This window comes from Neolamprologus multifasciatus, chromosome 6 (genome assembly GCF_963576455.1).
Source record: "Neolamprologus multifasciatus chromosome 6, fNeoMul1.2, whole genome shotgun sequence".
Classification (NCBI taxonomy): Eukaryota; Metazoa; Chordata; class Actinopteri; order Cichliformes; family Cichlidae; genus Neolamprologus; species Neolamprologus multifasciatus.
Window position 1 is genome coordinate 30,993,487 of NC_140444.1, and position 21,200 is coordinate 31,014,686.

At 40.2% G+C, this 21,200-nt stretch overlaps 1 protein-coding gene across 1 annotated transcript; it reads right to left on the reverse strand.

The window, feature by feature from the left end:
• Positions 1–3,857: 3,857 nt before the first annotated feature.
• On the reverse strand, positions 3,858–18,258 carry LOC146517328 (homeobox protein unc-4 homolog). Its single transcript, XM_085163585.1, has 3 exons — positions 17,348–18,258; positions 16,508–16,683; positions 3,858–14,195 (listed from the first exon to the last, which is right to left on the reverse strand). Exons 1-3 carry the CDS (start codon positions 17,610–17,612, stop codon positions 13,035–13,037), a joined length of 1,602 nt encoding a protein of 533 aa, XP_085019711.1. The 5' UTR covers positions 17,613–18,258; the 3' UTR covers positions 3,858–13,034.
• Positions 18,259–21,200: the final 2,942 nt, after the last annotated feature.

Sequence of the window (21,200 nt, forward strand, 5' to 3'; positions counted from 1 at the left end):
TGGCATGTGCGCGCTGGGATCTGGCAGATGAACTATTTAATTCTGCGCTTTAATAGATTTTTCCGGCTTCTTGGAAATGTGGAAATGCCTCTGCTCCTTTAGCGCATGTACACTTTTCCACAAAGTGCAAGTAAATCTCTTTGTTTGTCCTGCTCTCTCTGCTGATGAGATTTTGAGTCGCTCTAATTTCTATATGTGTCCATAAGGCTTTACAGATTTACAAACAGTAGCATCTGGACGCTCGCCTTTCGCCGCCTGTTCAAAACTCCTCAGAAACTTAAGAATTACTTCCCCTTTGGGACTGACTGTCAGAGAAAGCACTTCTCCCCCAAAAATGTCTTGTGTGTCGTACAAAAACAAGAATTTAATTTTGGTAAACTCATAGCTTAAGCGCAAATACACGAGCACATAACGGTTAGATCAAACATTTCTGTTTTTTATTATTGTGAGTCCATTTCTCTTTAAAGTTTGGTCGATTGAATAAGGAACTCATAACTTTCCTTTTGATTTACTGTGGCTTACTTCTACCTTCACATCCAACAAAAAGACAAACGGCTACATGGCATCTTGTACTAGAAAGCATTTTATGAAGCAAACATCTACATCTCTGCTGCATCACTGAAATTCTCTAAAAATTGGTGTGGATCACTGATATCATTTTGGGTGGGGGATGTTTAACCATGCACATGTCACCAGTCTTTCACAGGGTGTGGGTCAATCAGAGACATGAGTAGAGTGTTTATTTATCGGGAACTGTACTGTAGGTATACACTCACTGGTCACTTTATTAATTACATCTTGCCAGTAACAGGTTGGACCCGGTTTTACCTTCGGAACTGATTTAATTCTTTGTGGTTCAAATTCAACAATGTGCTGGAAACATTCCTCAGAGAGTTTGGTCCATATTGGCACGACAGCATCACACAGCTGCTGCAGATTTGTCGGCTGCACAACCATGACGCAAACCTCCCGTTCCACCACATCCCACAGGTGCTCTGCTGGATGGAGATCTGGTGACTGTGGAGACTGTTTGAGTTCAGTGAACTGGTTCAAGTAACCAGTGTGAGATGGTTTGTAACATGTTGTGTTATCAAGCTGGAAAGAGATATCAAAAGATGGGTTTCTCTTGTAAATGAGAGTTTCAATGGATTACTCGTATAAGATAACGGTTAAATCAATTTAAAAAGAGCAACATACTCAGGTAGGCTGCAACATTTTAAGAATACCAAGGAGCCCAAAGTGTGCCAAGAAAATATCCCTCACACCGTTAAACCTTCACCAGCTTAAATTGTTCATACAATATTAATGGGAATTTAACATAAACTTTAACCCATTTGACTGCACTTTGTGTTTGTGTGAAACTGCACTTCTGACGGACCCTGATTCCTTCCTGGACATGTTTCCCACATCTTCTGGTCTTGGTGAACTCTCTGTTGCCCTGTCTAAACTCACACAGAAGATCATCTTCTTTGGACAATGGTGTTTCTTTTGAACTTTTGATTTGTACTGGCTAACTGGTGTATTTTTATTTATTTATTTTATTTTATTTTTTCCTTTTCTTTCCTGTTTTCCTGTTTTTTCTTTTTTTTTTCTGTGCTTAAATGTTATTGTTTTTGAATCTCATGTCCTTTGTCTGGTGTGACGTTATGTAACTTTGAACTTAAAATCTTATAAATAAACATTAAAAAAAATGTTCATACAAGTCAGGATGGCTCCGTGCTTTTATATTGTTTATATCAAATTCTCACTCCACCATTCGAAAGTCACGGCAGAAATTGATACCCATGAGACCCGGTAACATTTTTTTCTAGGCTTCAATTGACTCATTTTGCTGAGCTTGTGTGAATTGTAGCCTCAGTTTCCTCTTCTTATCTGACAAGTACGGTCTTCTGCTGCTGTAGCCCAGTGTGTTCAGAGATGCTCTTCTGCATACCTTATTTGCTTATTCGGTTTACTGTTACCTTCCTGTCACCTTGAAGTAATCTGGTTATTCTCCTCTGACCTCTGGCATCAGCAAGATGTTTACACCCAGGGAGCTGCTGCTCACCTGACATTTACTCTTTTCCAGACTTATTTTCTGTGAACCCCAGAGATGTCTGTGTGGGGAAATCTGAAAGAAGATCAGCGTATTTTGAAATACTCAGACTAGCCTGTCATGCACTAACAATCATGCCAGGTTCAAAGTCACTTAAATCACATTTTTCCTCATTCTGGTGTTGATGTGAGCTTCAGCAGGTTGTTATCACCATCCCTATATGGAAAACTGCAATTAGATGCTGCCGTGTGATTGGCTGATAAATACCTCCTTTAACGAGCAGTTATATGAGTGGAACTAGTGTAGTGCTTGAGAGTAAATTTTAGATACTTTACAGTACTATTCTCAGTTTGAGAGGAAAATATTTTCCTTTAATTTTCCTGCAACTTTTTACAGAAAAGTTTATAATTATGATTGATGACATTAAAACACCCAAAACAGGCCATTTGCTGTGAAGAGCAAGGAAGGAGCCTTGATCAGAGCTTTTAAATACAGATATGGATTCAGGTGTGAGGCTTCTGTCTCTACTGACAGTGATTGTTGTCAGATGATTGAGTGAAACCTGAGATGGTTCATTTAATTTAGTCTTGCAGTATGTTTGAGTTATGTTAGCTCAAATTATAGTAGTTACACACTGAATGATGCAATTTTTGTTTAGAGCAATCTGTCAGCCTGTCTTTATCCTGCCATATAAAAATAAATCCCAGTTAAAGTAGATTCCTCAGATTCTCTCTGAGCCTTACTGCACATCCATATTGTTAACCACAGTGCTTGTAAATCAGTGTGCATCCTGTAAACATTGTTTTAACAACAGGGAGCAGGCAGTATCAGATATATTTGGTTAAATTACCAAACAGCACATTTCCTGTAATACTGTAGTATTTTTACTATAAACATTTTTTTTTTACTTTAAATGGACGATAGCTTTGCTGCCCCCACCCTACGTAAAGCAGTTAAAATACTTACTACTTCTACCAGTGGGAGGTACCATTCATATGTTGTTCATTTTAAACTGCAAGAAAGGCAAATGAAAGGCCACATATTATCTTGACAATTAATTGCATGATGGCTTTCAAGTGTAATTGGCTCATCCACTGTGGTGGAGTGCAGGTTAGACAACAGCAGCCACTGAATGAAGAGCGATACCATATTTCAAGTCTCCTTTGTATTTGCTTGAAATTCAAATACTTCCTGTGGGTCATGTTACTGTAATTGCGCATATTTTAAATAGTAAAATATTTGTATGAACTTGGAGTTATTTCTACCAGAGTATTTGCATGTACACACTCATTTTATTTTTTTTAAACTGTGCACAAATACACAAATACAGACATTTTTTTTGCTGATTTAAAATATTTATTTTGGCTAAAAGATAAAAGATTTTATTTTAAAAATGTTTTTAAATTGGTACTATTTTTATTTACTGGACAAATTTGTGTAATTAACGTACATATTGGTAGATGCCACAGTCACTCGCTAACGTGCTTACATTTCCTCTTACAATATAAAAAATGCTGAAAAATGTATAATTTAGAATAAAATCTTAACTGCGTGATAAAAGTTTTGTAGAGCTCTCTTTTTAAACCTACATCATATGTAGGCAAAATATAAGAACATAATATATTTAAGACCTCTTTGGCAACTCTGTCACACAATCTGAATTAAGATATTTGATCCCTCTGCTTACATTAATGACGTCTCCGCTGAAGTACAACTCAGCAAATTTAGTTTTATACTTATACGCAATTAGATGACTGTTTTTGATATCAAATCTGACATCAGAAACTCTTGATTTTGTGTGTGTGTGTGTGTGTGTGTGGGGGGGGGGGGGTTAATTGTTGTTTTTTAAAGAAATACAGGAGTCTACATTAGGAGGCCCCCAGGCTCAGAGGAGGAACATGTTTATTAGGTAGTAATTTGAAATTTACTGAGATGTCTGGAGTTTGATTTATCTGATTCTGGAGCAACTGAAAACATTAGTCCAGATTGTCATTTGACATATTGAACAAAAATATCGACTGAATCGTTGAGGAATGATATACTGATTTTATATAGTCCCATTTTTCTGGCCCTCAAATGTGGCAGTACAATTTAATCCAACTTTTTTGGCATAAGTGTGGGTCATTTTTGTCATTATTGCTCCTTTTAAGCAGATAAAAGGTCTGGAAATGACTCCAAGCATGGTATTGGTATTTGCTATGGGGCTATGAAATCACAGTTTGCAGTTAGATGAGATCGTAATGCAAGTGTAAGTTGCCATATATTGCAATACAAAACAAGCCCATCAGAGAAATGGTATAAAAATGCTAGTGAAGAAATAAAACTGGTGAATTCAGCAGCAAGCATTGGACGTCAGTGGATGATAGTGGAAGATGTTTGCAGGAAGTTCTCCATGTTAAAGAAATAATCCTTCAGAACATCCAGTAAAGGAGTCTTCAGAAAGTAGCCATGTAAATATCACAAACAGAGCACTGTAGCTGAGCAAATATAGAGGCTTCCCCATCATTCTTTAAACAGAAAAGATTAAAACGAACCAAAAGACGCAAGTATTAGAAACGTATAAAGGTTAGAACTGATCTGTAAGACACTACATAACCTCTGAAAAAACGATCTTCATGTGTTTGTTTCCGTTGGTGCTGTTATACTTTCAGTCAAATGTAAAGTTGACTGCGTGGCAATTCATAATATAGAGATGCACAATGACACAAAAGATCCTGAGAAACGGACTCATTTTTGAATAGTCAGCCTCTGGTTTTCCTTGTACTTGACTGTTTGGTTCCCAAAACATGAAATAATGAACTTTTTACTGGTGTATTTTTGTGGCAGCTGTTACTATGCAGATATTTATTTTAATCACAAAACATTAAAAAAGCACTCTAAGGTAAAGTTAAACTTTAAGTTAAGCTAACATATATTGAAGCTGAAGTAGTAGAAACTCCTAACTACCACTTGCAGAAGTTTTTTCACCTGAATAAATAAGGTAGCTGTGCTGCATTCAGTAAATGGAAAGCCAGCAAGTAAGAAATATATATACTTTTATTTAATGCCAACCACTAAAACAAGTGCCAGTCTTTCAGTCTTTTGGCAATGAACTGTTGTTTCAATAACAACAACTACTTTTCGTGCCTGTATTTGTAAGCCTGTAATTATCCCGCCTACAGTATTAGTAAGTGAAATTAGCTAAACATATCAAAATTAACAAATTGACAAATTGACAAACATATCATTTGTCAGTTTGTTAATTTTTCATTTAATTTGGCTTCAGCACCAATTATTGAACTTAAACAGCCAACTGTTTCTTCACAGAAAAAAATAGCTGATTTCTGTTGGGTAAAGTTGATGTTGTCAAAACTCTGTTTCTGGATTTCAGGGCGGTATTTGCCACTGTCACAGGGATCTCACATCTAAGTAATCTCATTTCTTTTTTTCCTCATTTCTTTGGATAAGATCCATTCATCCATCTCTTCATTCTCTTCTGCTTATCCTTATCATGGATCCTTATGGATAAGATGAATTAATCAACTCTTCTCCATTTGTCTTTGGGTGCTCCACAAGGCTCTGCCCTGGGCCCACCTCTGTTTATATTATTTATAAATAATCTTCCATCTGCCTGTCCTTTTGCCAATATCTAATGTATATAATAATTATGTGTATAATATAACAAAAGTCATTAATAAACACAGCTTGGGGGTTCAAAATTGTAACTTGGTATGGTAGAAAAAGCTGTTTTTTATTTAAAGATTAGACATTTTTTGAGTTTATGAACAGAGAAACAATGGCACTTCACAGGAGCGACAACAGGAGAGGAGTGCATTTTTCCACTCAAAAAACTAACTTTTAGTGATTCTAAATTGTTTTTTAAAGCTGCACAACAATGGAATTAGTATTTGCTGGGAGCAACCATGCAACTGCACACATATTAACTGCCCTTAAAAGAAAGGGTTAATTAATATTTGGCTGTCAGCAATAAAACTCAGTGGCATATTATTTTGTCAGCATATTTGTGTTCAAGTCATCTGTTCTGTCTTATTGCCACTCTATCATCATATACCTTCATGCTTGTCTATTTTCAGTTTGCTTTTATTGTATTATGTGGATTTATGTATTTTATATACTGTGCTTTTTATGTCTGTGCTTCTGCTTTGCACGTTTTGTTAGTTTACAGCAGCGGAGAAGAACTGGATCTTATTTTGTCCATATATCGTGTGTGTCTTGTATTGGGAGACTCTTGGATGTTTTATAGTTAGCCTCCTATCTAACTACAGTGTATTTACAACATTGTTTAAATTTGATTGTCCATCATTCCATCTATTTTCTTAACCAGTTATTAGGGTACTGGGAATACTGAAACCAGTCCCATTGTCATAGGTTAGATATACAGGGTTTAAACAAACAAATTAATAGATTCCACCCTGCAAAAATAAAATACAATTCATACAATAAATAATATAAACGGTGTTGCAAAGTAAGTACATTTTCTCGAAAGCTGCACTATTTTGTAGGGCTAGTTTTAATGTATGCTACTCGGTTACAGTAAAAATTCCAATTGTCCATAGAAAACAGGTGATCATCGTAATGTAATAAACCACAGAAGGTGATAAATTGATGAGCTAAAACAGTCAAATGCATCATGCATCAGTAAGAATTTAAACATAGAGCAATGTTAAAATCCATGAAGAAATTGCTACCTTTGATCACCTTAGGTGTATTTCTTTTTCCTGCATCTTTAACCTCCTAGGACCTGGCGTCCACATATGTGGACATCACATTTTGGGTTATTTAGACCAAAATAGTTAATTTTGCTCTACAAGCGCCTGATACCCACTTATGAGGACATTATACTGCTACTGTTCTATCAAGATTTTAAACGAATATCCTCATATGTGGCTCTTATTTTTCTTAAAAACAAAAATAAGGTAAAAAATAAATAAATCTGGTAATTCTTTGTTTTTACATTCATCGGGCCCCAATGTGACCAAATATCAAAGAGAAATTAAAAATGCATGTCGTGGAAGAGTCCGGGTCTTAGGAGGTTAAAGCTTTTAAATACAAATTCACATATATGATTTTCTTGATCTGAATAACACAACACCTAAACACTTTTCTGCATTGCTGATCCTTCTACATTTTGTCAGTGACTTACTTAAACATAATTTTTGGTCCTATATCAACAATGTGACATTGCCACGTTTCCTCAAGGACTTAACTACTTCCTCCATCACTGTACACCAGAGCATGTTTAAAGGTTATGGCAGGAAGCTATAGACAAGAAAAATAGTGCTGGCGATCAATATCTGATGAAATTGTTTTATGTGTTTAAATCTTTTGTCAGGACAAGTCTCTGTCACTTCTATGCTTCAGTTAACCCCAATCAGCTGGTGCCAGACTCTTATTGAACAATTTGTCTCTTGGATACTGCAGATAAATAACACACTATCTTTCTGTGTGCATGTGTGGGGGTAACTCTGATGCTGAATCAATGCGACACCTCAGGGATGGCACAGTGGAGGGGGGATGCTGGGTGAGGGAGGGAGGGTCGTATGCCAGGCTCGTTCTTCACACTTTTTTTTTTTTAAGGAGGGGTGTGTGCGAAATAATACCCGCTCATTAGGAGCGCGCTGGCTGCTGGTTAATTCATCCTGGACTGTCATGGGCTTGTGTACGACCCCCGGGTAACACATAAATCACACGCAGAACCAACCGGTCGACCGGCAAGCTTCATGCCCCTAACGCCGCTGATTTATCAACCAAATTACTGCGAGTCCTGCTCGGCCTCAACACTTTGCCGAGGAAATCACCGACTAACCCCTGAGCGAACCGATTTATTGAAAAGCTGTCCCCCTCCACTTTCATCTCCCCGCCCTGCCCCGCTTTCTGTGTCACTCCACTCATCTCTCACTGACTTAATTAAAATCTATCCCGTTGGCTCGCTGGCATTTATTACAACCACTGGGCTAATGAAACAAAGAATACGACAAAACCAAAGCTGCTCTGTGCCCATAAACGTTCATTACATCGCAACAAACACCCAGTCCTCCCTGCACCCACTGGCACCTGAAACAAGGTGGGCTTGTTGGGAGTCTTTGCGTCTCACTCAGCATCCAGATGCTCCAAAGAGGGACGCGCAGAAACTATGGAGCGAAATTCAGCCCTTATATTTATTGACACTGGCTTTGAGTCATATTTGTTTGATGTTGCTTATGTTCATTTCAGCATTTCACCTGTTTAGCTTACCTTTTAAAAAGTAAATGATTCTAAATTTGTAGGCGATTTCTTCTGGCATCCACAAAGGCTTGCGCCACTTAAAGACAGTACAGGCCATGCTTTATAAAGCTTAGAGACACAGTTAATGAAGTGTGCCATCTCAGCCACACTGTAGAGGCAGACGTTAAGGTTAAAGCCTCCTGGTTAACTGTTTGAAAACTTTAGAGAATTAAAACATTTAGGTCTGTTTAGGATTTAGAGGGGCGTGAAAGGAAACTCTGATCAAAAAGCAGCCTTCTGTTAAGAAATATAGAAAAGAAAAAGTTCATATTTAACCAGAGAAACACATATTTGGCCACTGAAGAGATTCGACATGTTTTTAAGCTGTTTTTATTTGGTTGTAAATTATAATTGGGTTATATCTAAATGATAAAACCAATGTTAACTGTGTTTTCTGTTTGCCCACAGACAGCATAATGTCTGCTGTTCATAAGTATTCAGTAGAACAATAAAATAAACATAATGATTAACCCAACTAAGATCTCCTTTAATATAAAGGATGGATAATTTATTTGAGAAAGGATTGGTGATTATATTTTTAAAAATTAGTGATTCAAAAATGATAAGTGATGTTGATTATGCTAATTTTTTGATTTTGGATTTTTTTCCCCAAATCTGCCACAGGGGTTACGTCATGATTGAATAGGAAAGTTGATCTTAAACCTGAAAACAGAACTCAAGCCTAGAAATCTCTAACTTTGGTCTACTCTCCATCACATCTCAGTTTCTTTCTTTGTTAATAGTGCATATTCACACAGCAAACTTTCTGTTATAAAGTGCTTAACTTGAGGATGACACGTGGAAAAACCGTAAACCACCACAGTATAAGTGTATAAAGACAAAACAAAGCAGTCTGGAATAACCCAAACCTTTGACAACATGAAACAGACCTTGAGGCCTATGACTTTTTTTTTTCTTCATCATACATCTTCTACATTAAAGACTAAGAACTTGCTTGTTTACTGATATAAACTAGCTTCCTGTTAGACGGGATTCAAACCTATATTGGGCACCACACCAGGTTATAGTTGGTCACAGATGTTGGCTGTAGGCCCATTTAGAGCGGATCAAAGATGCCCGAAAGCTAATGACAAAAGCTGCTAATATAGTCCGTTCTGGAGCATGGGGAGGTGATGGAGAGACAGAGAAGGGATAGGTGGAGAGGGGAGGGGAGTGTAATAGGTTCTTGAAATTATGCACATAATTAATTGCGCAAATTTGTTTCTATTAAATAAAAATAACAAGAATTGAAGAACTCAATTAGTGTTAATTAATCCTGCTCGTAAATTGAACAAGAAAAAAACGCGTGGATTGGAAGCCCCTCTCTTCTTCTCTCGCAATATTTCTGTGATTCTTTCTGACCTGAGGGTTTTTCTTCACTGGTGGAGGTTATGCAGCCATCGGACTCTCCTCTTTCCTCTCCTTTCCTGGGTGCGCGCGCGTGTGTGTGTTTTCTTGCCTCTTGAGAATTGGAAATGGGGGATGGAGACGGGGAATGTGGAAGGTGCTAAATTAGCTGGCTGATCCGCGCTCATTGCCGCATACACATCCCCCTATTACTGCGCCCCAGCGCCGCTTAATATTCCGGGCATGGCGGGCGCGTCTAGATAGCAGATTTATCAAATGGGAAAATGAATGTATGATGATCAGTTAAATTGAAAATCAGCGCCGGGGTGACAGGCCGCGCTGACACCTCGGTAATTAGAAAGAAAAATGATGGCGTCCGAATGCATAATAGAGCAAAAACAATTTACGCTATCCCCCCACGCCGTAATGATCGCGCGTTCAAATTGAAAATTTCTCCCAGTTGAAATTGAATTCATAAAGTGTGATGCATGAGCGGCACGGACACAGCGGGAGGCCCTGCCCGGTCCAGGCTCGGCTTGATCGATTGGTCGTTTGTGTCGGTGCCACCAAAACATCTCTCTCCCTCTCCCTGGCTTTCTCTCTTTTCCTCTCTCCCCGTGCTTCACCCCACACACAGATAGATAGATAGATAGATAGATAGATAGATAGATAGATAGATAGATAGATAGATAGATAGATAGATAGATAGATAGATAGGGGACTTTGCAAACTTTTTACAAAAAGTGGGAAATCACGCAAAAATCGACTAATACATGGGAGCTGAATGGAGGTCCATGTCTGATTTCCGCTGTGCCTTGTTACAATGTTACGTCTGCAAATAAAGATTAAGATCATCACTTACAAAATGTATTAAGGCCAGGCACTTCGAGACGCTTTGGTTCGTTTATTTGTGGCTCTCAAAGCTGCTCGTGAGGAGGCACGTGTGTTGGCCTGGGTTATTGTGGACGCCTGTTTTCTAACCATAGGTTTATAGGTTTAATCTATTTTTTCAGTTTATTCCTTTAATTATTTGGAGAGAAGGGAGGGGTCCAATTTTATAGTCTACCAAAGACTCATTTGTGGTTCGTTATGTCTTGCAGCACAGTTTCCACACACACACAAGGCCCTGCTGAAGGGAGATCAGACCTATATTTTCTAATTAATCGCTCTCTCGAAACTAACCGATTATAATAAAGCGGTTTCACCCGCCAAATAAAAAAAAGAAAAGAAAAAGAGAGAGAGAGAGAGAGAGAGAGAGAGAGAGAGAGAGAGAGAAAGTATAAAAGTCGGAATTTCACACAGCGCACGCGGAATGAACAATTTAATGTGATTGTTTCGGTCGAAGGGGACGTTTCCCGAGGCCTTATGGGAAAATAATGTCCTTATGAATTAAATAATAGGGTTATTACTTTCATTGATTTTAGCTGTCTGGGAATTTAGTGTTCGGCTTCGGTCTTAACCCATCCTCCTCCTCCTGCTGTTTCTTCCACTCTCGCTCCCCTCCTCGTCCTCTTGTCTAATTATTTTCCTGTAAAGCCCCCCCTCCCCACCATCACCACCAGCTTCCTGCCGCGCAAATAGCAGAGTCACCGAGCGAAAATTATGTAAATATTATTAAAGGGACTCAGGCACGGAAATTCATTTTAGGTCGGCGCAGCAAAGTAAAGCTCCGTCCCTCGGATCCACCTCAATTTATTTGCAAATAAAGGCGAGGTGACCGGGAGGGATCAGGGATATTTAGCCGGGCTGTCAACACGGCTCCTCTGCGCACTGCGCTCCGGAATTGATGGTTTTAATAATTGGGATTTCAGTTTCCAGGGAATTGGTGGCGTTTACACTTCATAAGCTAAACACACTCTTTTCTAAACGGGGCGCACGCCCAATGAGCGCGAGCGGGCACACACCTGGCACATTTTTACGGAGGGGTGGCGGTGGTGGGGTCTTCTAAATATCTTTAATACGCCCATTCTTCACTTTCCTTCACTTTTTCTTTCTGCTCAGACAACAATTGGTCAAAAAAAATTATTAATGCAAGCCCCGCACATCACTCGCCTCCCCTCTCTCTCCTCTCTCTCCCCTCTCCTATATCTTTATCTGTCTCCCCTCCAGGGACTCGCGGTCCTATTAGAACAAATGACGAGGGGCCCGGGCGCTTTTGTAAAAAGGAGCAGGCAGGCGGGCGCGCGCCTGTCCTATTATGTGCGACACATGATCAATAGGGCGATAACGCTGCAACATCAATATAAGCGACAGAACAATGAGGGATATCATCGAACATCTATCTTAATATAGCCGACTACAAGGGCCGTCTGACAACCGCGGCAGCTCATGAAAATTCCGCCCCACGAATCTACCACCATCTCCTCCTCCTCCTCCTCGCGCTCAATAGACTATGCGCTCTCATGCACACACGGGCACACGCACGCACACATTCGCGGTGCAGCTGGCGCGGCTATTATTTTCCCATTTCAATTTGACACCCCTGCCTTTCATGCTAATTCTATTATTGTAGGAAGTTTATGTGATTCCGTATCACTAGAAATCGGTAATGTCTAATAACCCTTTGGGCTGAAAGGAGGGGGCGGCGGCGGCGGTGGTGGCGGTGGGGGAAACTGCCTCGAGACCCGCGGCAGCCAGTGGGAAAATAATTACTTTCATATCAAAACTCAGCAGGAGGCGCAGGGTCCTATAGCCCGCGGCCACTAACCTCATTCCAGCTCGGCCTTTCAAATGAATAAATTTGTTAAAGCAATAAATACAAACAGCCAGACGGACTTGAGCCCCAGCTCCGGCTCACTACTCAGAGGGGGGAAAAAAGGGGGGATTTATCTGCTGTAACACGACAAAACTCCAGCCGCCATGATCCGAGGTTCTGCCACACAGCAGCACTCCCCTACACCCGAATCTCACCTTCTTCCCCTCCCCTGCTCCTCCCTTTTCAATATGGCCCTGGAAAGACAGTGATTCAATTTAAACAATAACTTTATTTATCAAAATGTTTACATATAAATATCATTTTCTCGTTTTTTGTTGTTTTTTTTTACAATATCTGAGGATTTTTGTTGTGTGTAAGATGTTTATTGTAGCCTAGTTTTTGTTACAAGTTGTTCACCAAAAAAAGGGAAGAAAACAAAAGAATAAAAGGAGAGAAAAAGAAAGAAAGAACCTGCTTCTAAAGGTGTTTGAGGCCTGAAGCCCAAATATAAGGACAGCCACAGCTTTGATGGGGGGCCATCTGGATTGATCACACCTTCTGATTCAAAAATAGATGAGGATTAAGTCTCCTGATTCCTGATATGTTTTAGAGCGTCTCAGCAGAGCTTTGGGAATGTTTGAATAGTCTGAGCGGTGTTCCTGGTCCTTTGTTTATGTTTGCTCCTTGAAAGTGTTAGTCCATATCGACATCCTCTCCATCTGTTCCGGGTGTTTCTTGACAGTCTGTGTTTGCCTTGAGACACTCGGAGAGGTCTGGAGACGCTTGCTCCTCTCTTGCACCCTTCTCTTTTGCGCACAGCTCAGCAGATTGGCAGCCATTGGTCGCCGCCTCCAATTGAACTCTGGGACTCCTCTCCTCGCCGCTGTCGCTGGACTGCGTGGAGCTCAGCCTGACCCGAGCTGTCTGAGTTGAACTGCTTGGTGGAGAAGAAACGGAGAATCTTCCATCCCCGCAGTCACCACCACAGTCCTCCACGTCGGCTCCATCCGCTCTGCTGCTAACGTGATTGTGGTGATGCTGCGTGTTGTGCTGTATATGATCCGAGTTCAGCGGCTTGGTGATGCTGCCAAAGCTGCAGAGGTCAGAGGGAGCGGGGCTCCCTTCACTTGGCACACACCTCTGTCCCAGGCTAAGCCTGTTAATGCTGTCCTGACATGGTGTGGCCTTCAGGGCCGCTTGGGGCACTAGAAAACCCAAAGGCTGATGGGTAACTGGGTAAAGCAAGAAGTGACCTTTTCCCACCAGTGTCCTCTGATTAGGCAGCGAGGGGAAGTCCAGCTGAGATTTCCGTCGAGGCATGGTGTCAGAGAGGAGGCTCTCCACGCTGAAAGGGTTTCGTTTCTGCAGGGCGGAGGACCTCGGGCCTCCAGGGCTGGAGCTGTGCGTGCTGCCTGGTGAAACCTGCTCCGAGTCTGCTGTGGTTCTTTGGTTTTGGTGGTTTTGTAGTTGGCTGAAGTCGTGCCGCGTTTGGTCACAGCTGGATTCAGTTTGGTGTCCTCCCGTACTCTTCGATGCTGGCAGTTCTATGTGAAGAGTAAGGTTAGAAGACTGCTGCTCGCTGTCAGTGAACTGGGAGACCCCGCTGTCGCTCTCCGAACCGCCGGGTGTGTGAAAGCTGTCACCTGCGAGGAGTTTATTCTGGGACTTGAGCAGCTTCCTCTCCTGTTTTCTCTTCTTCTTCTCCTCCCGCTCGCGGTCCCTTCGTGCTATCTCCTCCGGGTCCATGGGCTCGCCGCTGCAGGTGGTCGGGTGGGAGTTGTGAGCAGGTCGACCCGGCCCTTTCTTTGTGTTCTCCTTTTTTCTCCATTTAGCGCGTCGGTTTTGGAACCAAACCTATGCACATGTACACACAAATATACACATGAAAATACATGCACAGGTGGAACACTAGCACACAAGGTGAATTTTGCAGGAGAATGGTCTTTTTTTCACAACAACATATAACAAAAAGGACTTTTAAGCAAATGTCATTTTATACATCCTGTTGCTTTGGTGAATTTTGACAGAATTAAACTGAATTTTGTTTTAATAGTTTATCAAATATTAAAGTTTTTTTTAGGCGAATCTGAAAAAAATGCTGAGAGGATTTGCTCCTTTTCCTTTATAATTTTTTTTACCTGCTGTTGTTACAGAAATACTCATCCAAGACTCAATTTGCATTTTTATCAATTTGCTAACATATTACAGCCTATCAGAAAATAAATACAATCCACGTATCTGTTAAATAACCATGTAAATAGTGAATTACAGAATATCTTAAATTAACATGGATACCTCTAATCAAAAATATCTTCTGAATTCAGAAAGATTCCCTTTCTAACAAGCATCGGAGGAAAAAAAAAGAATAAACTCTGTATTAATTTTTAAGGATTCATATTTTTCTTCTTTTTTTAATTATCCCAGCCATAAAAACCATTACATGACTTCACTGAGTGGGGCTGCATTAGACAAAAGGTTTTTTAAATAGAGTGTCTGACAGCCTTATGGCAACAGCAGACCTCTCGTCTGCCAGGATAAACTGATAAAGCAGTATCTGACCAGAAGGTAAGCACAAAAAACCAAAAACTGCCTGTAAATCCACCCAAATCCCACAAAGCCTCGAAACAAGTGAAATCACTGCTTTCGTTCTCCGTGTTTCTTTGTTTACTGCAGCTTTACACATGTGCGCAGCACATTAGGTTAATAGGTCACAGCGGTGGAACCTGCAGATGCGCAGATGTGCAGGTGTTAATTACGAACGAGCGTGTGTGATGAGCACCTCCGTCGATTACATTTGACTGCACACTGGCTTAAATCGGCCATATCCCGTCCGCTTCTGTGGGTCGGAGGGACTGTGGCACTTGCACGGCAATCCCTGGCTCTCCTCCCTCCGCAGCGAGCCAAGAAAGGGAGCCTCCCCCGCCCAGGAGCGCTCCACGCCCGGCCTCTGGGCGCGCTCGTGCCCGCGTGTTCGGCACTGATAAGGTCTGGAGTGGTAAAAAGATCCGAGAATATTGCATAATAAGGAGGCGAGACCAGCATCGCGCGCGACAAAGGCGCTTCTTATGAATTGTTAATGTTGGCTATATCTTTCCCCCGCAAACCTGCTGATAAAGGAGCGTTAAGAAGCTTGAGGGAACAATAATCTGCGGTTTAGGAGCGAAATCCCCAAAACAACATCAACGGAGAGCTGTGCTTCGTTGCCGCTTTCACTCATACAGCCATGTGAGAGCTATACATGGCAAATATACATGAACAGCCTCTACGGTAAATTATACAGAATATTATTTTAAAACGAACACAGCGAATTAATTACAAGCAACAAACTAGATCACGTATTAAGTTATTATTATTGTTGTTGCTGTTATTATAATTAAGTCAAATTAAACCACCAATTTAACAAGTGATGATCCAGATCCTCAAAAAATAAATATTTACCTTAAAGTATTTTTATATTATATTAATGTTGTTAATAAGGTTTTATTATTGTTATTATTATTATTATTATTATTATTATTATTATTATTATTATTATTATTATCAGATATACTGTAAAATTAATCGTTTTATTAATAGCTCACCAGTATTCATTATTGTTGCACTTAATACTACTACTACTACTACTACTACTAATAGCCTAAAAGTTTTAATAAAAATGCAATAACTCAGCTTTTAAATATATATAGTTAAACTAAAATCTAATAACTGTAAATTGTTTACAAACAGACAGCAGACTCTTTGTATAATAATAATAATAATAATAATAATAATAATAATAATAATAATAATAATAATAATAACTTGGGTGTTAAAACAAAAAATGAAAGGTGAAGGAAGAATTCTATTAACTATATCCCCCCTTGGTTTGCTCAGTAAATAGCCATGTTTTTTATTAACCCATAAATCAATAGGTTGCCTACATGCATAATTCAAAGGAGACTCTTTATTGACGCTTTGATAACTGGCAAACAGCTACCTGAATATTGGCCAGGCTAAGCCTCCACGGACCATGACAAAACTATATTGTTGTAGAGAAAATTCAGAGAAGCAGCAAAATAAATCTGGGGTCTGGTGTTGGGCTACGTCCATCTCGAGGGGAGGAAAAAGAAATAAAAATGCTCCTGAGTGTGCCCAAATCTTGTGTCTAATTTGCTGTGTGCCTTTACCTGAACCCGTGACTCCACGAGGTCAAGCCTGAGCGCGAGCGCCTCCCGCATGAACACATCCGGATAGTGACTCTCGTTGAAAGCCTTCTCGAGCTCCTCCAGCTGCCACCCGGTGAAATTCGTCCTCGTGCGCCTCCGTTTACAACCAGGACTGTCCTTATCCGGGTCCCCAGAATCTGAAGACGTGTAAGTATGTGTGTGTATGTGTGTGTTTGCGTGTGTAGAAGTGTGTGTATGTGAGCGCACGTGTGAGTGAGGGAGAGAGAGAGAGACGTTCATGCTACGAGGTTCAAGTTAGCTTGTACCAGTTTGTTGTAAAACTGACAACTATCACTTTTCTTTTTGCTGTTCGACATAAACCACGTCCCGATAAATAAACAAATAATTAATGCATGACTTTATTTGATATAAGAGACAATTTTGTGTTCATTAGGCCTTTAACGTTTAATTTTGGCCAAATGAATTAGCACCCTGCAATGACAAGTTTTTATCTTAGCCTCTTCTGTAGCCTTTACCGCAAAATTACTAAAACTCTGTTTGTCTTCTTCTTCTTCTTCTTCTTCTTCTTTTTTTTTTTTTTTTTTTAAAAAAACCAACCTAGGTTAAAAACTTTTAAAGACTATGTTTGTTCTGTAGGCTGATTTTCCTGTAAAACCTGGTCCCCAGAATCATAAAAAGTGGCATATTTCCACTAAAAATGTTTCAATGTAGCGAGAAAAGCCGAGGAAATTTTGATTTACCCAACTTCCTAGTACAGTACACTGTTTTCATGCATCTCTGTGTGCCTCATAAGGCATTAAAAAAATAATTAAAAAAACAAAAAACAATAGCCCAGCCTACCTGAGAGTTTGAACTGCTGACTGTCGGAGGAGAGCAGCGAGTTAGAGCTGACCACCGAGGCCGAGCAGGAGCCGTTAAGTAATCCGTCTATAGAGAAGGGCACGGCGGCTGCGGACTGCAGCTGGTGTCCGCTAGCCAGCTCGTAGACGTGCTGGTGATGGTGGTGGTGGTGGTGATGGGGGCCGAGCGCGTACGGGAAACCCACCAACCCGCCCAAGGAGCCTCCGAACTGGGCGTGAGGATGCTCGAGTACACGGCTGTCCATGCTCGCCCGGGCTGCGGCGGGGCCGATGTGAAGATGCAGAGGGAGGCAGTGTGGCTGAACATGCAGTCAAAACAAAAAGTCGGGCAGAGGAGGAAGAAGCGGCGAAGAGGAACCGGAGGAGGAGATACGAAGGCTGAGGTGGGGAGGGGGGGAGAGAAGGGATTCCAGGCAGACAGCCGTCTCCCACGGCCACGGTGCGGTCTGTAGTGAAACGGCGGAGACCAGGCTAGGGGAGGTATTTCACGTTTACGGTCCAGCCGATATGTCAACCCTGCTCCCTCTCTCCGCGAGCCAGCTCATTAGGACTCCTCCATCTGCTCGCGGGACCAATAAGAAACGTTAATCGCCACGTGACGTCAGAGACGCGGTTAATGGAGTAGGCTAAAGGAAGCAAAGCAAAAAGGGAGGAGAAAGAGAGAGACAGCGAGAGAGAGCGAGCTTTCCCCCCTTTCAGATCGATCGCTAATTACACCTGGCACGGTCCTTTAATTCAGCCCTGTCAAAACAATGAGGACGAGGCTAAGCTGCCGTGTGGAAATAGCTAAGTGATTGAAAGACCAACTCCATGAAATCCCCAGGAATAAACCCTGCATTTTTTTCTAGAAATAAACATTTTTTGTTAATTTTAACTTTTAACGCAATAACCATGCTCCCTCTTTCCCTTCACTCTCACTTCAATTGCGCGATCGTGCATGTGTGCGCGCTCCCGTATGGTGTGTAAGTGTCTTTTACGGGGCATTCGGGTGCAGATTGATCCAATAACAGCGCCTTTATTATCAGCCTCCCCGCCTTTTCCTGAGCTGTCACATTGCATTTTAAAGTACAAGCCTCTCTCCATCTCTGTAACCCCCCCCCCCACACACACACACACACACACCACACACATACACACATCACCGAGCCCTCCATGACCGAGGTGTTGGTCGACTATTCATTATTTCGATTTTTTACCTCACAGCTTACACTCGTGTTTAGCTGTAAAGTGGATTGTAGACTACACGACGTGATGTTTCCAAGAATCCAATACAGTAAGTAGTCTCCGTTCAGCCATAACTGAGCGTGCTACTGCAGGATAAAATACTTTTCTGAGTTAGGCCATGAAGCTTTATTAGCTTTTCTGGAGCTTTTTCTTTCTTTCTTTCTTTTTTAAATGATATCACATGACATTCATCTGATGATAGGTGTTTGTCCAGCAGTGAGATTTAGTCTACAGATGTTCACATATCAATAATTCCTGTTGTCTTCAAAGCTAATTTTTAAAGTTTGCTTGTCATTCTTGAAATGGCGACTAGTGAAATTGTACCTCACCATCTAGTTGGTCTGGAGCTTCCTACCATATCACATGGAATTAAGTAAACTTCAACTCTTGGATAATGTGAGATGATCAAAACCCATAAAATTTCAGTGAATTTTGAGAGAAGGGATCCCAGGCTGTCTGCCTAGGTTGTTTTTTCTTTTCAGAAATGAACTTCTTATGGCTATTGTTGAAAAATAAACAGAGTATAGAACTTTAAATGCAAAAGGTATTCCAGCATTTTGTTCTCTAAAGGAAAAGTAATACTTACACCAATATAAAAAAAGTAGACCTCTGTGATGTGAGTTAAAGTTACACTGTAGTTTTTTTAAAGTTAAACTTTATTACATTGTATGAAAGAGTATCTACTGAAGATCTGCCCTGTCTTCCTCCAGTCATCATCAAACATTGATGGCAAATAGCTGCCCCTCCCTGAGCTTTAAGCCTGTTAAAAGGGAGTTTTCCTTCCCACTGTCGCCAGATGCTTGCTCATAGGGGGTTTGCTCTGGTTTTCTCTGTATTACTGTAGGGTCTATACTTTTCAATTTAAAGCACCTTGAGATAACTGTTATAATTTGGTGCCATATAAATAAAATGTAATTTCATAAACTGTTTTAATGATGCTCAAATATGGAAAAGTTCTACATTTTTAAATTCTACTCAGTAAGTATAACTGGAACAGTCACAGAGCTGTAAATAGTCAGTGTTTGCTTTCCATCAAGTAAAAGCAAAAAGAGGACTGTTTAACTCCATTTACATTTGCTGTAATTTTTCAACGACTGACAAATATGTTGATTTATTCCACATTTTCATGGTGATTTGAACAGCACCTGTAAAAACAGATGCCCTCTGTACTTACCACAAAGGTTCTCAACATAAAACAACCTAAAATTGTATTTAACTCTAGGTCAGGTAACGTAAGATTTCATATATTATTTTACAGTCTGGCTTATTCTAAGTCCTGAGCTGTGTGTGCTTTCATACTTCATGTCTTATATATTCCTAATTTGAGAACAGGCTTACTAATTATATCAACAATGTTCATATGGATAGACGTCATGTGTCTATGTTTGAAGGAAATAAACTACATTGTAGACACAAAGCCTCTGGCATAGTGGCTAACATACAGCAATAGAAAAACATAAACATAGTAGGTTTAGTTGGCCCTGACTGTTAATTCAGCCATTATATTTGGTCAACTAAACATTAAAAAAACATGAAACAACCAGTACTCTGTGTAGCTTCTTCGTCAGAACAGACATCAGAATTTTTCTGACTCTAATAAAAAATGCTGTTTGTAATAAAGAGGGAGGAAAAGAGTAAGCAAGGTTTTCATGCTGATGGGTCCAAATGTTCAGATCATCGCCCTGACAGATGTTTTTTTTCACAGACAGGTGGACAGACATTTCTGAACTCTCAGGAAGATTTTTTTTAAAAAAACATTTACTTAGAAATCTTGTAATCTGGTAGGAAATAGAAAATCCTGCTGCTCTTCCATTTAGTGTGTGCGCTCATGTTAAGAAAAATGCTGTCGAAAAGAACATTTAAAGTATTGTTTTTTAGTTTTGACAGATACAGCGAACAATTTTAATATCAAAGCATGACATTTCACTTTATTTGTTTAAAGGGTTACTGACTTGAACAATCCTAATTTTCAATCCTTGTTGAATCAGCCCATCATATTGCTTGACACACAATAACCCACAACCCATCTTCTTTATTTATTTATTATTTACATAACTTCCCAGCCCAGCAGCAACCCCAAAATGGAAAGTGGAAAAAAACATAAAACGATTGATAGCCCTCCTTTGAAACTGCTTGGGACAAGGCAGCCAGTTTCAAAATACTTGGCAGGTGACTGGCTGAATCCATCTGTCTATTATCATGGCTAATGAGCACAACCAAATAATCTATTTAGTGAAAGTTTGTAATAGACACACCCGGCCACAACACCCTAAAAGAAATGGAACCAAGCAAAAAAGACAGCATTAAACTAAAGTGTTGTTAGGGACATAAATTGTTGGACAAAGAGACATTGTTTTTCTCCCTCTGTACACCACCACAGTCAATTTTAGCTCAAACAATCAATATGTGATTGAAGTGCAGACCGTAATTTAAGTTTAACAACATTTTGCCATTAATTGGTTCAGAACTACAGCCATTTGTGCACACAGTCCATCAATTTCCGATGCTCAAAAGTAATTGGACAAACTAAGATAATTTTAAATGTAAGGATTATTTTTAATATTTGCATGACAATCCTTTGCAGTCAATGACTGCCTGAAGTTTGGAAC